The sequence below is a fragment of the Hesperophylax consimilis genome, chromosome 14, assembly GCF_061612785.1.
Source record: "Hesperophylax consimilis isolate HC1 chromosome 14, BYU_Hcon_1.0, whole genome shotgun sequence".
Classification (NCBI taxonomy): domain Eukaryota; kingdom Metazoa; phylum Arthropoda; class Insecta; order Trichoptera; family Limnephilidae; genus Hesperophylax; species Hesperophylax consimilis.
Window position 1 is genome coordinate 3,800,560 of NC_142849.1, and position 17,977 is coordinate 3,818,536.

General features: G+C 31.9%; 1 protein-coding gene across 1 annotated transcript in view; it reads left to right on the forward strand.

Moving 5' to 3' along the window:
* The first annotated feature begins 5,814 nt into the window (after positions 1–5,814).
* unc80 (unc80, NALCN channel complex subunit) overlaps positions 5,815–17,977 on the forward strand; it is a 67,712-nt gene continuing 55,549 nt past the window's right edge. The window contains exons 1-8 of the mRNA XM_089639452.1: positions 5,815–5,954; positions 8,791–8,936; positions 10,890–10,916; positions 12,142–12,162; positions 14,391–14,536; positions 16,160–16,322; positions 16,789–17,002; positions 17,205–17,308. Of these exons, the coding sequence (XP_089495578.1) occupies positions 8,802–8,936; positions 10,890–10,916; positions 12,142–12,162; positions 14,391–14,536; positions 16,160–16,322; positions 16,789–17,002; positions 17,205–17,308 (810 nt within the window). The 5' untranslated portion in view covers positions 5,815–5,954; positions 8,791–8,801. The remainder of the gene's footprint in view (positions 5,955–8,790; positions 8,937–10,889; positions 10,917–12,141; positions 12,163–14,390; positions 14,537–16,159; positions 16,323–16,788; positions 17,003–17,204; positions 17,309–17,977) is intronic.

The window sequence follows — 17,977 nt, forward strand, 5'->3', positions numbered from 1 at the left end:
AATTCCATCGGAACCTTTGGTTTCACAGAGGTGTAAATTTTAACTGTTCTGTGGATAACTTCTATGTAAAGTTTTTTATTCATTAAGGTAAGAGAGACACAACCATTTCTATGATGAATGCGAAAAAATGACTCTACGGGTTAAAAATGACTGTTTGTTCAAGAAAACCAATTAGCCTGAGGAGTTAAATAAATTAAGAATCGAGTGCATTATACAAAACTTCTACTTCAAGATACCACACGGCAGATCAGATGTTCTAGCACGACAAAAGGAATGGTGTTATTAATAATATTTTTTAAATGTTGTTCTTATATTAGCTCGACACGTTATTATTATATGCCATCCTTGGGGATGTTGTGTGGAGGGTCTGTTTAAGGAAAGGAAGGAGAGGAACTTCTGGGAATACAAAAGGTGGGTTCAATGTTACCATGAGTTACGGACGTATGAATCCATCACTCCCACTGCGGTTGACAGAGCCAACCCAAAACTAAAATGATTAATTTTATAACAATATCAACATCATTTAAAATTATAACTGATTTGGCAAGAATAAAACAGTTCTGATTAAGTGTGTGTACTTATGTAAAGCTACAGAATTTTTTTTTAAATACTTCCTCCATTTACATTTGAACTTTGAATGGATATCAATCTTCTTTTATATATAAATAAAAATGATCGTTTGTTCAAAATCATAAATCTCCGAAAATTCTTCAGCATACGAATACGCCCTTGTCTTTATATACCTATATTATATAGATGTAACCTATGACAGATAAAAATATGTATTTTTAAACAGCGCCATCTGTTGGATGTAAAATCAAGAAGCGCTATTGTTGCTCTATCGACACAGACAGACAACAATAAAAATTTAATGTGGGACATTCTATCTTCTCTCCCTCATCTTGCGGAGAAATGCCGTGATGTTTAGTTCATTAAATATTTAGAATCCCTTCATCAAGATTAGAACATCGGAGGAAATTGGAATTAGATTCTGGCATAACTCGTGTTCAAATACGTTATTATTACTCTCCATCGGATTCATCATTAAGATGATAAGTTGTATATATTTATAATTAATTATGAAAAAGTGTATATTAAATGCAATATGGAAGGCGTGGGATTGAACCACCCTCTCCGCATCCCGGAGTAAACAAGTCGATTGTCAAAAATGTAACATTATAACTTTGTGTAAACCACTCAAATTAATAACAGCGCGACCATTTTATTATAACGTGTCAAGTTTAATAAAGTTTCAACATAAAGTTACTAATTTATTGCGATACCGAAGTCCTTTTTCAACTCAACCGTTTTACATTTCGTCTGTCTGTAAATTAGTTTGTACGTTCCTACGTTATAACGTAGATAGGTGTTTTAGTACGTTTGTAAATAGTTATTACACAATCATTGCAAATTCATGATATCAGAGATGAAAATTTTGGTTTTGATTTATTAGACAAGAGAAAATTAGAACCATTTTTTGACGCGAGGACTACATCCAAACATCGTTCTGTGTTCTGTGATGATTGCTAAATATGAAAACTATATTTTAAAGTGCTAATTCGTCGTGAAATTCATAAAAAAAATATTTTACTAAGAGGAACGAATACACGTCCTTTTTCAAACAAAACCTATTTTTGGATTTGTGGTCACAATATCCAACCAAACTGACATAATTTTTAATCAAAGTTAGAGCAAATATGGCTAGTACGGCAACGAGATATTTTATTTATTGGTATTTTAAAATGTAATATGAAAGCCCTTTAAGAATTTGATTGGTCATGTTTTTAGAGACAACTTTGGCAATATTATCGTGAGTTAATGATATTTATTTTTTAATATTTTACCTTTTTTTGTGTTTATTCGGTTCGCTTAGGTATTTTGGCTTCAAATATTTATTATTAATTATTATTTTAATAAGTGTACAGTTTAAGATTGGTGTAAGCGGAAGTGGCGCCCTCTGTTATTTAAAAAAAAAGAAACTTTGTAGTTTTCAAACCGCCGCAGCGGGTTTTATCTGCTAGTGTGTTAATATGAAATAAAACCAGAATCTAATTCAAACCAGGTGACATATACAGTATACGCCTACCTTCTTCAATCTTATATTTATTGCTAGATGTGTAATCTTATTTCACACGCTGAGTATTTCACAGAATGCGGTGACTAACTGAGTCCGGTTTTAACCTCTGAAAGATTTCCATCTCTTGTTATGCGTTATAAATAGCGTCACCTTGCCTTGCCTTGCGTTGCGTATTGCCAACCGAAGTGTTTGCGGGGAAATGGTATTTCTTTCAGGATTTTCACGAAATGCGCTCGAGCGTATCGCAGTATTGTGTTTCAGTTTCAGGAACCATTAATCATCTAGTTATCAGGCGGTGGTTTTGAAACTAGAAGTATCAGATTAATGAGATAGGTGATGACACTGATGACTTATAGGTTCGAAAGGTAAGAAATTTTCCGAAAACATTGTCTGGAATATAGTAGGTAAGGTTTTTTTCATTCATTCGGTTTTCAATAACATTTCTTTGGTATAAAAATTAACAGTTTTCTGCTCAACTCAACTGCTCCCAGCCGTCTAAGGTATGTTGTGAGGCTGATGGTAATAGGGAGGGGAAGAAGAAGGAGAAGAGGAAGGTGGAGAAGTTCCTGGCTATACAGATCTGATCACCAAAACGGCTGAAGCCATATCAAGCAACGTTTCGATTCTGAATGATGGTCTTTCACCGGGGCGATGGAAATCGTCCATACATATTATTAATGTACTAACGCCGGGATTAGAACTCGGATCCTCCGGATTCGTTACCAAGGATCGTAAACACTCAACCGCGGAGGCCGAAAATGAAGTCCAAACTATCAACAATTTTATTTTTGATTAAACTGTACCAACTTATTTAAATCATTATTATAAATTAAATGGACCAGTAAAGTACCAAATTTTGTTATAAATAATGTAATCTCGAGTGCCTTTAATTTCATTAGTATTAATTACATAAACAAATACTTTCACGCTTTTTATCAATATAAAATACACCTTTCATGAAAAAAAATTATTTTAGAAAATCATATTATAAAATTCTATAAGAACCTAAATCCACAATTTTACTATGCGATCTCACAGATCAAAAAATAGCTGATGAGATGTTGGTTTTAACAACATAGATACAATTAACACAACTGTTTTCTTAATTAGAACTACATAAACTTAAACACGGCTAGTTTCGTTTTCTCCAAAAGTCTGCAAACACTTGCAAACAAAACAAAAAATACTGATTTTATTTTATTAACAACCACTATGTAAATTGCCATCTCAACACAGGCGTTCCACACCGTGAGATGGGCAATACGTCACTATTTATTTATTTATCTATAGAATACATGATAATACAATAATACATTTTCTTACATGTGATATATTAAATCACCACACTAGGCGACTGCCTGTCTCGTGGCGACCAATGGTATATAGTTAGTATGTGAGGTCTAGTGTTAACATATGAATTAAATATTTATACATGTTTAAAGTATGAAAGATTATATTAGAATGAATTATAATGGAAATAGAAAATATAAAAATGTTAAAGTAGAAAGCAGAAGACAAAAAAAAAGGAAAATAAAAAGAATAAAGAAGAAATAAAAATAAAAGAAAAACAAAAACAAAAATATTTTATTATACTATAAAAGTATAATAAAAAAAATAAAAAAAATTAAAATAAAAAAATAAAAATTAAACAAATAAATAAAAACTTATAATAATTTCTCTGCAAAAAAAAATAATTAAAAATTAGACAAAAGTTAATTCTAACAAAATACCAAATAAGTACTCAGGTCATTTAAGGTGTTGTTTTCTAAAGTTGAGTTATTGCCTAAAAGGCTGGTCACGAAATTAAAATCAGTTAATCGTAAAGAGTTGTCGATGTTATCTTTAATCTTTTTTCATAACAAAAAATATAAAATTGCTTTTGATGCATGTGATATAATTGGTTTTATATTCCTATACGTATACTTGGTTTTATAATCTTATACTTATATTTGGTTTTATACTCTAATACTTATACTTGATGGTGTTGCGATATACAAACATTATCCTTCTGATATCTGAAAGATTGATGATTGAATTGAATTCATGGATATATTCCTTATATCTGAAAGATATACACGGAGATAAATGAGTATTACTAATTCATTAAGAATTTTATTTCAAATCGGAATGGATTTCATTTCTAAGGATATATTGTATTCAGTTTTTACAACTAATAATAGTAAGATAATAGAATCTCTTCAAATTATTTGTAATCCGTTTAAAAAACAGGATTGCAGGACTTTAACAAATGGATTAACAGGTTTCCTGATAAAATTTTAGTGAAATTTCAAATAGATATCGGAACACATGTTCGAACATGCGTTCCGACATCGTGATAATATATTTGCAGTTTACTGAAAGTTTCTCAGGAGACCTGTTAATTCATTCGTTTAACCGGATTACCAATAATAATTCGAAGTGATTCTTAATAAATTGTTAATACTATTTTTTTTATCTAACCATTATTAGTTGTAAATACTGAACACAACAATATATCCCCAGAAATGTAATCCATTCCGATTTGAAGGAAAAGTGATGTCAATTTACTAATAGAGATAAGTCAAAAATGCAATTGATTATTATCTACTTAGGAAAGAACCTCGATATTTGAAAATGATCAATTTCACCCGAAGTAAGGGAAAATTAGCTTACTTTGGGTAGACCGACACGCCCATAACACACTTTAATAAATTGGCTTATCTCTTCAGCGGTTGTAAAGTAAAAAACCAAATTAGAATGTGGTCAAATTGGTTATGAATATAACTAATTATTGCAGCCTATTTATAAACAGAATGGTCCATAATACAAATAATCCCAAAATACCGACAGGTCGCATTTTCGTTCACGTTGTTGTCCTCGTGTCACGTGGCATACAATGTGACGTTCGTCCGGAACACGGGACGGCATCTGACAAAATGCCAAAATGGCGGTCATCTCGTGTTACCATGGTTACCTTCACAGCCTAGGGAAAATGAAGATGGAACACAGACGCCGGAAATCGATTGTTTTCTGTACCAATATGAGGAAAATGGTATTTTAAATCAGCTTTTTTTGTTTGAGAAGTTTCCTTTTTTTAAATTGTTATCGATTAATATTATAATCCCGGGAAAGAAGAGTGAAAAATATATTTTTTTAAATTAACAAGTTCATGATGTAAACGTATTGCAACGCAAGTAAAGATAGTTATAAGGTTTTGGTAGGAAGGTTTTAATTGTCAAAAATTTTATAATATCAGTGGGTACCCACTATTACATTTTGTATAATGACTAAAAATGTGTACAGAGATAAAAAAAAACATTAACAGGAAAACATACACAAATACATTTTTAAACAAAATATTCACGTAAACTAAGTACCAATAGTACAAAATAAAAATAGGTAAAATTAACAATATAAAAAGATATTCCTACGGCGACGTTAGAAATATTAAAGATCACAATTAAAAACTAACTTTAAAGAAAAAAAAATTAAATATTTATATATTTTATTTTAAAAGTATGCTCAAAATCACTATAGTTTATAAAGTATTAGTTGATAACCATATATCCATTTTGATGGAATTTATTTTTCGACATCCCCTAAATTATAAAATAAATTTGCGTAGGTAATAAATAAATAAATTAGCGAGTCAGGTCCCAGGGGTTGTTGCAACTGCGTCTGCGCGCGCAGGGAGGCTTCGCACTCACCCCTTCCTCCTTCTTCCTGTCGCCGGGAAAAGTCATTCGGAGGCTCTCTCTCCCCGGGGTGAACGCGACCCGCGAGGCCTCTCTCTCTCTTTCCAACTACCCTCTCATCTCATTCACAATAATAATACCAGAGGTAAACCCTTTCAAGTTTTGCGAACCCGCCAAGAGTTTTGTGAAATGGGGAAAATATGGTGAGTACTTATTACAAAGATCTATTGGTTTATATTGTTGATTGTTTATATTCATAAGTGTTATTGAGACGAAAGGGATGCTGTGAACTACTTGTACTTGACCCAGTTAATGGGCTCGATAGACACTTCACACAGCTACAGATTTTAGTGAAAGATTTCGTGCGATTTATAGCAAAATGATCTTTTTGATTTATTCTGCTTTCAATCAGATGTATGCTATCCATTTTCATCTCTTAAAATCTTCGAGTGCAGTTAATTTATATCACATTTGAAACAACGCATTTTTTGTATTTTGGTTACGTAAACAGCGGTGATTTCAATTTCGCTAACTTATCAATCCCCAATATATATTTTTTTATATTGCTAACTTAAGAGTAACGGCTAAGCGGGCTTTTCATGCAAAACTTAAATTGGATTTGCGGCCAAAATACCCTTCCGAACTAAATAATTACCTTTTAATTAAAAGGTTGAACAAATATCTAGTACGGATATATACTATTTGATTTATTTATGTTTTAAATGATGATATAAAGACAATTAAAAAATTCAACTTTGCCTGATTTTAGGTGTCAACTTTGGCATTTTTTGTGAGTTGATTGTAATTTTTTTTAAATAATCTTGCTCTATATACCGTTCAAGTATTTTAATTTATATATGCCAAATTTGTGTTCCAACATTAATCGGTATTTTGATATTAAGATTTCGCCCATAAAAAGGTTTTTTTAATCTTATTATTTTTTGTTATATATTTCTATACTGAAATTTGTTTTTGAAATAATTATTCTTAGTTCACGAATAATTGACAAATTTGCCTATAAAATCATGAAAAATATGATTCTTTAATGGCCTATATTTAATAATTTAGAACACAAATACATAAAGTGCCACATATCCATACTAGATATTTACCAAACCTTTGTATTAATACAATAAATTAGTTTGGTTGGGTATTTTAGCCTAAAATCCAAATTTAAGTTTGAAAAATAAAAATCTTCATACAAATAATGTAATTTTCGAAAAAAAAATTAAATACTTTTTCAGCTACAACAACATCAATACTGCCATTTTTTATAATATTGGTACTCTAGTACACCCAAAAGTCACGAGCCGCCACTGGTGTTGACAGGGAGGAATACCTTTACAGGAAAATCATACTGCACTTAAACGATGAAATAATTTGATTGCACTAACTTTTGCAGTCAATAGCCGTCATAAAACATAACAATGCCTTCATATTGAGTATAATAAAATTAAATTACTCCGATGACGAAGTTGGTGGGAAATATAAAAGCTTTTTCATCTATTCGGTGCAATATTCTTTAAAATGTAAAATCACTACAAATCGTGAATGTTAAAGCAATTGAATTATTAATAGTATTTATTAATGATAAACTAAAGTTTATTTTTTTAATGGTCGTCGAAATTTATTTTTATTCTGGAGATATTTTCAATTTTATGTTATTTTGTATTTTAGGAAAATAATAATTCTTAATTATTAATGCTTAGATTCTTTTACTTTAGTGGTGTTATTCATTTGATAAAACCTTGACGAGCCAATAAACACAGCCTTTATTAACAACCATTTTTAATATACCCGCTCTAATAATTTGGTTAAATTGGAAATCTGATGCATAAACGAAATATTATATTATCAGATCACGTCACAAATTAGTTATTTTTCGATATATTTATTTAAGTGTTTGTAAAAAACATTAACATTGTGGCTTGTCATAATAAATTTAATATTGACCACTTTAATTTTATTTATACTCTACCGGTTTCGGAAGAACCCTTCCTTAATCAGCAGAATATTAAAACTTAATTATGTGTTTTTATTATCTATTAATTAACGATTTTATTATACATATACAATGTCTCAATAGTATTTACACCGTTGAATGTAATAATAACATGGCTTCATGGGGGATCGGTAAGTTCCTTTGCTCTGAGTTGAGGTCGAGAATTCAATTTTTTTCAATTTAAAAGTTTTTTTCCACAAACAATAAAACGTTGATTATTTTAAACACGTTCATACCAGGGTAAAATATATTCTTAATATCATAAGTAAAAAGATTAATTATTTTAATGTTTTTCTCACTGGGATTTCCCATCCTTATTGACATTTTATATTTACTTACACGATGCTTTTTTCGTGTCATTCGACCGTACTTACGATTTCATTTCATAGTTGCCATTAGAGAAATTATGCCATTGCCATTAGAAATAATATAATGTTAATATTTAATAATATAATACTGCCATTTATCACCGTCAATATTATATAATAATATTATATTGACGTGTGGCAATACCTTGAACATAACCATAGATCGTATGAAAGCATCTGCCATTTGCCTTTGTCGTTGCCAGCAACAAATCATAAAAAAATTAAGCGATATTCACAATACTGAACAGTAATATACTTTCGAAATTCGTCTCATTATAGTTTTAGTATCAAAATTTAAAAATTAAACGATATAAACATCCAACATAATATAGTTATTTAAAACAATAACTGATGACAGATGTCAAATAATGTCCGCAATTTTAAACTATACGATAATCGGTACCAAAATAAAACACGCCCTTTTTAAAAGAAAAGAAAAAAACAACGTGTAAAACTCCCATTAGGAATATATTTCACATTGGTTAGGTTTTACACGTTGTTAAAAGATTTTAGAATTTTGTTTAAATGTGTATTGTTTTGAAGTTATTTATTTTTTGGTAGTTTTATTTCACTATCTGCGTTGGTTTGTAATATTTTAGAATAAAATGAAAGATTGTAAAGTTCTTCGGTAGATTAAATCATTTTAAGAAATTTATGCCATTTTCATAGATGAAATAAACATGAAGCAAGACAAACCGATGGACGACTCACTGAATGACCAGGCGCTGCCAATCCCCATACAAATATTCCTATGGAGGCAGATATCGCCTTTCATTCGGCCCAAGTTGGGGAAACTGCATGAGGCCACCTGCATGGTAAGGAAGACACGGAACACAACAACACATAATATAATAATATTGACAAATCTTTTTTTTAATTGACAACTTCTTGTTAATATGTAAAAGCTAAAGGTATATAATTCATTGAGTTAAAGTTCTAATAAGAACGGCTGCAGTGCCTTTTCCTACAAAATTAATTTTTGATTTGAGGCGAAAATACTGAATCAATTTTTTTTTTGTTAATCGAATGGCAATACCAAATATCTTATTCTGAAGTGAGCCGTTTAATTTATTGGTGTTTTAAATTATAAAATAAAGGCCATTCAAGAATTCGATTTTTCACGATTTTTGTGGCAACTTTGACAATTATTTGTGTCAATAATTTTACATTACCCTCCACTTAAATACAATTAATATAAATAAAAATTATTTCAAAAAAATTATTGAGCTTAATTTTAAATTACAAACCACAGATTTATGTGAGAACATATTTTTTTAAATACATAAATTAACAATTTACTAACCTAACCCAACTTTTTCGATTTTAGATTTTCACGGCCAAGTATTATGGTGATTTATTATGGTATTATGCCGTGTTGCGCTGTCTCCTTCTTGTAATCCACATCTGTTGATGGAAACTGTTATGCTGTCCGAAACGATGGCTAAAGTAGGAGGTAGCTCAAAACGGAATAATACTTCAATCAAATAATTTTTCAAGTTTCTTTTTCGTCTTTGAAATCAGGAATCAATAACTTAATGTCCTATGTTTTATAATTCAAAATGCAAATAAATAAATACAAATAGCTCTTATATTTGTAAAAGATATTGGCTATACCTTTTTATTAAAAAATACATCATTCGGTTTGATCGGGTATTTTAACTTTAAATTTTCTCTGAAAAAACCCCCCAGCCGTTCCTCTTCAATTTTATAATACGGAGGGGATAGAATAGAATTCAATACAAATATTATTTACTAGAAGACACTCAATTTAAGCAGCAAAAAAACGGTGATAATCATTTCAAAAACTCAATTTTTCTTGTGTATTGAAGATATGAAGTTAATAGCTCAGAGCTTCAAACCTCATTCACGCAAATAAAAATGTATTGTCTTGTTTTTCGAATGTTTTGAGTATAATTTTCCTCTATAACTAATTATAAATCAATTAGTTGAATTCCAAACAATTGTAAAACAACACTATTTCAACAATTCAAAAAACATTTTAAGATTTAAACTCAAATAATCCCAATGTAAATATTTGATTAGGGCAGAATTTGAACATAAAATTGGTTTAATGAATGAAATATTAGAAATGTTTCTTTTTTATTATATTACATTGTATAGAAAAATATACCTATATATTTTATATATTTCAATGTTAATAAGTGTTTTATGTCCTAGAATAATTAGAAGTGGTTTTTAAATGTTTGAATGTTTGCTTTTTGTAATACAGACGAATACAACCACACCCTGGCAGTAAACATGTATCTGTATTATTCACCACGAACAATATTTAATATTTATGTATATTGTTATCGTGTTTTGTGCCAAGAGAAAGATCGAGAACCGTTACTGTTAAATCTATAACAAGGATGCCAAAACAATAACAAGAATGTATTTTATTTTATCAGTCTCGACAATCAGCCAAGTTCTATACCAAAAAAAAGACACGTCGGCTATTGTATCCAATCTTATTATCTTAAGTTTAAATTGCTAAAGTATGAAACCTAACTTAGGTGTACCAATTAACGTGTCAGGCTAAACCGTTAAAGTTGTGCGTTCGGGTGGAGTTGAGGTCAAATTCTGGGTCAGCGGTAGTTTGATTGGGTGCAACGGCCGATAATATTGTTTGAATTGCTTGTCCCCCTCGAATGTACCTTTTTATGTAAATGTGTGTATATATACTAGAGATATACATGTGACGATGATTTATATGTTCCCACATGCTCCGCTGAATGTGCGCTGTTATGTTATGTGTTGTGCCAACACAGTTCTGTCAGCACGCCCCTGGACATCACGTAAGTACCTACAATACAATATTATCACATGATTACAATTTAACACATACATTACAACGTTTTCACATGGCTTACAATTTTATCACTTGATTTCATTTCACATGCAAAACAATTTCAATATAAAATATGTATGGGCTCCATCTTTTTAACATCATTTTATTACAATTTGGACACAGATATCTCTATGAGTAACATTAAACCAAATACCTCTTTTAAAAGCTTTAAAATAAACTCTAAATTTCTTAACAATTTTTTTTTAACTAATTGAGAAGATCTTCAATGACAATGTTATCACGCTGATATTGAATATTTATATTTCTTCCATTCTAAGCAAACTCGTTGGAATTTTTTCTACTAAAATTTCAAAATTTACTAAATTTCAATAAAACACCATAGATAAAAACTATTAATTATACTTTTTCAAATATGATATTTTCATTCTTCACAAAGTGGAAACCGAAGATTCAAAAGGGCCTAAGTGTCTGCCTTTTATGCGTTTTGCTGGTTCTAATAACCGTACTTTCTCATTAAAAATGTACACTTGGTCCAAAGATAAAATGAACTTTCATTCTCGTTCCCTCACCATTTCGTTAACCACTGTTCACCATAGAACCTACAGAACCCACATAAATATGTTTTAGGTGAACTTGCACACTTACCCCTTTACTAATAAACGCGGTGTAAATATCGCAAGGTCTGAACAGTGAAAAACTTAACTTATTACTGCAACGTTCGTGTGGTAAAAACGGCTTTAAACCAGGTTCAAGGCCGGCTTTACCACACCAACGTTGAACGGGTGAGACGGTTAATCTATAAATATATATATTTTTTTAAAACTGTATAGACTTTATTTTATAATATCAAATCCTTATCGCAACCCAACCTTGCTTTTAAACCTTCACAGCTTATGCTTTTCACGTGATTTGCTTTTGTCCTGATTTGTGTAAAATCCTGTGAAATGCTCCTTCTAAATTATCATAAAATGCTTTTAAATACAACCTTCTCCCAAACTTTTCTGCTTCCTAAAATTATAAAGTTTTGTTAACATTTATAATAATAGGATGGTAATGTAATAAATAACATATATTTGAGATTGATCTTCATTTCTGCAAGTTTTTGAATGAGCGAGATTTAGTGGCAACCATTAAACGTTAATTTGCGTTTCTTGAAAAATATAATTAATTACTGACTTTTTTATTTCGTACTTGAATGCAACCATACACAGGAAACAAAAGAAGCTTGCAAGGTAATTGTATTTATTTTAAAAATATTAATGTATTATCGTGATTGGTTGGTTTATAATTGTATTGATTTTAAATATATTAATGTATTATCGTGATTGGTTGGTTTATAATTGTATTTATTTTAAATATATTAATATATTATCGTGATTGGTTGGTTTATAATTGTATTGATTTTAAATATATTAATGTATTATCGTGATTGGTTGGTTGGGCCGTTTTGCGCTTCCTCCTTTAAAACCAATATTTAGGACAACGTTACAGTGGCAATCAAAATAGTAAAAATCAGGGAAGATATAAGTGTTACTTATTTATTTATTCATGTTCTCCATAAAAACGATTATGCTCCGATAAATTACAGAGAAGATTATAAATCTGAGGTACATGTAGTATAAAATGTCACGGGGGCAGTCGTACTGTTTTGTGACATGCGTTAAAAATAGTTACTAAACTATTATTTTTTAGTGATAAACTAATGTTTATAGGACAAGGTTTTTTATGCATAGCACAAAGGATAATGAATTATTATAAGCAATAATTAGTCGCGTAGTTAGTCGTCCTAATTAGTCGTCCTGGAAATAAGCCGACGTGGCTCAGTGGTTCAGAGCATCTGACCGGACATCAGAAGGCGCGGGTTCAATTCCCGTCGGCGGCATTTATTTTTACTCGGGAGATATTTTAAATTAGTATTGATATTAGAGGCGACTAATTATTGCTTATAATAATTTAGTTATTAAACTGTTATGTTAAAAATGTCGATGGTCAATGCAGAATCGTTAAGCAGTTGAGTCGCTCTGTTAGGCAGGATTTTTCGCTTTCGAAGAATAAAAAATTGCATGGAATGTTCCATGCGTATACTTTTTAAGAACATATGTACATAAGTTAACCTCTTTCAATATAAGTGGATTAAGAACAATTGCGGAGATTAAGAGATTAGATTAACAACAATTGTTTAAAAAGCTTTGACGGTGTTGAAATCGAGCACTCCTGTCAACAACAAACATGAGTACAGAAACGGATAGTACGGATATAGGTAACGCATAAACCTCTTTTGTACTTTTTCTATTTCTAGGATATCTTTTTGTTCAGAAGGGGGGCAAATAAACGATTTCGTCAATGTATGATCTCGCATTACGAAGAACAAATGATCACGATATTAATCGAACCTACTTTGGTATAGTTAGTTAGAATATTATATCATGATATTAATCGAACCTACTTTGGTAAAGTTAGTTAGAATATTATATCATGATATTAATCGAACCTACTTTGGTATAGTTAGTTAGAATATTATATCATGATATTAATCGTACCTACTTTGGTATAGTTAGTTAGAATATTATATCATGATATTAATCGAACCTACTTTGGTATAGTTAGTTAGAATATTATATCATGATATTAATCGAACCTACTTTGGTATAGTTAGTTAGATATCATCTTTATAAATCGATTGCGTAGTACCTACACAAAAGTGTTAAGTCCGAATCGAAAAGTTCTATGCAAAAATTATTCAGATTTCATTGTTTCCCAAATGTAGGTACTTTTCGTAACTGTGCTGAACGAGAGTCATTTTAGCTCTAGGAATAGAATTATTTTAAGAGGCGTAATTAAAATCAACTTATGTATTTGAAAACTGTAACCCAATAAAGTTACTATACATCTAAAACGTGTAAGTAAAAAAAAATATATATATATATATATAAAGCTGTAACCAATTTCATTGACAAGATTTTTGAATTCGCAACAGACCTGTCTGTATTTATCAAAATTAAGATATAATTTCAATCTGCCATCAGCAATTAATAGAATAATTTTGGCTGCTTGCCTGTGTGTAAATTACATGTGTGACACCTTGCGGGAGATTTTACTAAGAGATTAGTGAATCTCACTGGAATTGGCGCATCAATCACACAGCAACATTTTGATGCATGTCATGTTTGTGTTTTTTTCTTGTTTCATTTTTTTTCAGTTTTGATAAATGAACGTGATAAATTTTATAAATCATATTCAAAGTTGACATACCTTTGAAAATATTTATAATCCTTCAATTAAAAAAAATGATCTGTTTCGCTATTTCAGAATGATCCAGTTTTCATTTAAAAAATATTCCGTGTCGCACTTTCTCCTCATTTAGTTTCGGATAGCCTTACATTGTTTATCATAATGTGTTTTCTTCCAGTCTTTTGTTTTGGCATTTAAGAAAAGTACAAAACCATGTCTCGTTTTGTAGTCTTTTGAGAAAGTCCTGGTGCAGAACATCCAGTTTGGCCTCTCCCCAAGCCTGACTGAAGCCATTCAATCCATACCGCGATGGAGACTCATTCAGGCTGCTCTTCCTCACGTTATGCATGCTGCTGCCACCTTCCTTCACAACAGGTAAAAAAAACTTAATTATCATTACTATGATGTACGAGTATGTTCAGATTTCACCCAATTGTCATAGAATTAGACTGCTCTGAACTCTGAATGCCCTTATTATTTTTTTAGAACACTGTATAATTTTGACTGCCTGCTACACTTTGTTGGAAGCACTTTACCAAACAAAGAAAATACTTCTAGTGAGTAGGTATATCAGACCAGCTGCAGTATTGGGGTTCCATTAAACTCCGATTACATTAAAACGAAACGTACTGCATAGGACGAGCAGATTCTTCAATAGTGACCACCGTACTAATCTTAAGTACCTTTTTTTATTTTTTTTTTTATAGTGAATACCTCACAAGAGTCCCAACTGCTCCCGTCTGGAGCCAGTGAGACTATGGCATCCCCAATTGGGGGATGTTGTGAGGCTGAAGGTAAGTGGGGAAGGGAAAGAGGAAGGTGGGGAAGTACCTGGCTATTCAGATCTAGTCACTAAACACGGCTAAAGCCATTTGGAGCAACGTTTCAATTCTGAATGGTGGTCTTACACCAGGGCGATACTGGTAGTATCTTCCACTCTGGAACGTGCCGCAAATATACTATATATTATTTTAATTAATTAATTGTGAAATAACACAAATCAATCAAATAAAATTTATTTGCGCACGCCCGGTTCGAACCCGCGACCTTCGGAATGGCAGTCCAATGCGTTACCACTGGACTATGCCGGCCGTCAAAGACCAACTTCCTTCAACAACTTCAACAACCTTCCTTTGACCAACATTTGAATTTGATAGTAAACACTTGATTGACTTTTATGTAAAGGATTCCCTTCACACCTAATTGCGTACACATTATGCACACGACAGACAGGGGAGATCTTGTGAGGTGTCACAAAAAAGAAGGTTTAAAAATTTTCCTATTAGGCCACGACTAATTTAGTTTCATTGGTGTCGGGAAAAGGGTGAGAAGATGGCCGCCAAAATTGGCCGGTAAACACAGGATGGGAACAAAATTAGTCTCAATGGGAATTGACCTTGGTGGCTTTTCAGAATAATGACAAATCTTCTAAAATTAAAATTATGCCAAACACGTTCCTTGGCCTATTAACTAATAGAACAAACATAAATTTCATCTAGATCTTATTGAGTACAATCAAATTACTAAAAGCTTTGGTGTTTACTTGGTTTAACCATTGAGTCGATTTTCTAGGCATTATGGGTCCCGATGGCAATTATCTGTTGCTTAGAGTCCATGAATAAAAAGCCGGTAAACTTTAACATTTTCCAAATGTCAGGGGCAACTAGCCGTGAACCGGCAGTAGTTCAGGTACCTGAAGTGTATTGTTTCGAAATCAAACCGGATTATTTCGCTTTACCAGCGTTTGATTCCCCTCATTTCCCGCTGTATTTATAGCTCACTTATGAAAGCTCCGATTATCATTAGCGGCGATTAGAAATAGCGGAAACACTGATAGTAAATTTTTGGGATACCTAATCTGGCATTTCCCGAACTACAATGCTTATAATTTTATGCTCGTACTTACCTATTATTATAAATATGACGATCTTTACCAACATCTTTAGAATCTCATTTAAATGTGTTTTGTTCTTAATCATATTATTTATCACGTTCCAGAGTAAAGGACATGCAGAGTCTTGGAGCTGTAGAGACCAAGCTCCTCTACACGCTTCATTGGATTATTCTGGATGCATCTGAAGAATGTGCCGAGGCAGATTTCGAGAAAGGAATCTACCACACGAATCCCTTCTATTACCTGTTCTCTGTCCCATCAATATCTGTAAGAACTGTTCTCAATCACCCTACCTCTTAGTAAATTGTCACCCGTAAAAGGACACCCATTCAACTGGTAAGAGTTTATGAATATGTAGTTTAGTGCATTTCGTAAAAAAAAACATTAATCACTAAGGCGCTTAATTCCAAGATGGAATTTGACCTTCACCAAAATGGCTTCAGTCTTTGACCATTCATCTCCAATACTCAGACCTATCCAGATCTAGTCCTGTTCCACGCACTCTTCTTCGGTGAACTTCTAGGTCTCCTTTACTGGGATTATGTTGGCCATGATTGTTGGTGTCCTGTCATACAGAATTATTTGTAGATAGTCAGCCAATCGTAGTCTTTGAGCCCCACATAGTCTTGTTACAACGGTTTCTTATAAGGTTTTCTATTTCAATTTTATTTAAATCTGTATGATCCATTTTAAGAGTAGATTCAAATTGATTATTTATTTGCTTATTTTCTAGCTTTTTGTCTACCTGTTTGCGCCGATCGCGCAGCACTTGAAGGAATCAGACTTTCAAAACTTCAGGCTAGAAAATGGTCTCAAGATTTGGCACGCTTTTTGGGAGTTCCGGAGACCTGAAGCCCCTTGCTTCTCTTCCCTCTGTAAACCCAGGCCGCGAACTATACCTTCGGCTCCACAAGCGTCTAAAAAGGCTGCTGATCTCTTCCCTGGACGTAAGTTGGCATTTATGTATAAAAGTTATCTTATCTCTTACCTTATCCAAGTTTTTTTTGATTTGTAATATGTAATCAGATTGAAGCAAATAATACAAATCGTACCATTATAATATCTCTCAACAGGGCTCGTAAAGAGTTTCTGATGCCCGGTGCATCCTTTTACAAGGATTGAAATTGAATTGTTGGATTTATGTTTAAGGAAAAGCATCCAAAGACGAATTTGCTGGTGGCGAGAGCCCCCCCAGCCAAACTGTGAGCGTCTCCTTCTCCGACCACCAAAAGGGTGTTCAGATCGATGAAGAGGTAAGGAAAATTATAAACATTTCGTTTTTGCACCCGCTTTGTGTTCCGCTGGGGGCAAAAGCACACTGCTTTGACTTTTACCGAGTTTCTTGTAGGGCACAAAAATAACCATTAAAACTTTTAACAATAACATTAATAAACAGCAGTTAAATTATGGCTTGACATATTTAGGCTAAATGAAACAAATACTTTGCTTTAAAATACTAAATTTGCTATCACTTTCAACTGGTTTTGAAAGAACCCTTTCTTCGTCCGAAGTACGAATGACGTTTTAACAAAAGTATAACTTATTAGTTTATAGTATTGGAGTAGGAAGTATGGTTATTAATAATGGTTCCACCATAAATTTTACTGATGATATTCTAAAGAGTTCTTTTGAAGTTAGTCAACAGTGGAAATTAACTGATGCTATACAACGAAGTACTTAGTTCATTTAGTTTTCATTATAAACAAAAAAATCATATCCAATTGAAGATTTTGTGTTTCTCGTATAATATTATAGTACAGGGTAGAAGTCATCTTCCCAACACGAGAAGAGCTGAATTAAAATTCAATGGAATCTATACAATTTCAAGCATCTGGAATCCGGGATCATTTTTGAGGATTTCGGACCTTCATTCTGGAAGCATCTGTTTCTCGTGCCTGCAGTGAGACTCGGCATTTTGATAA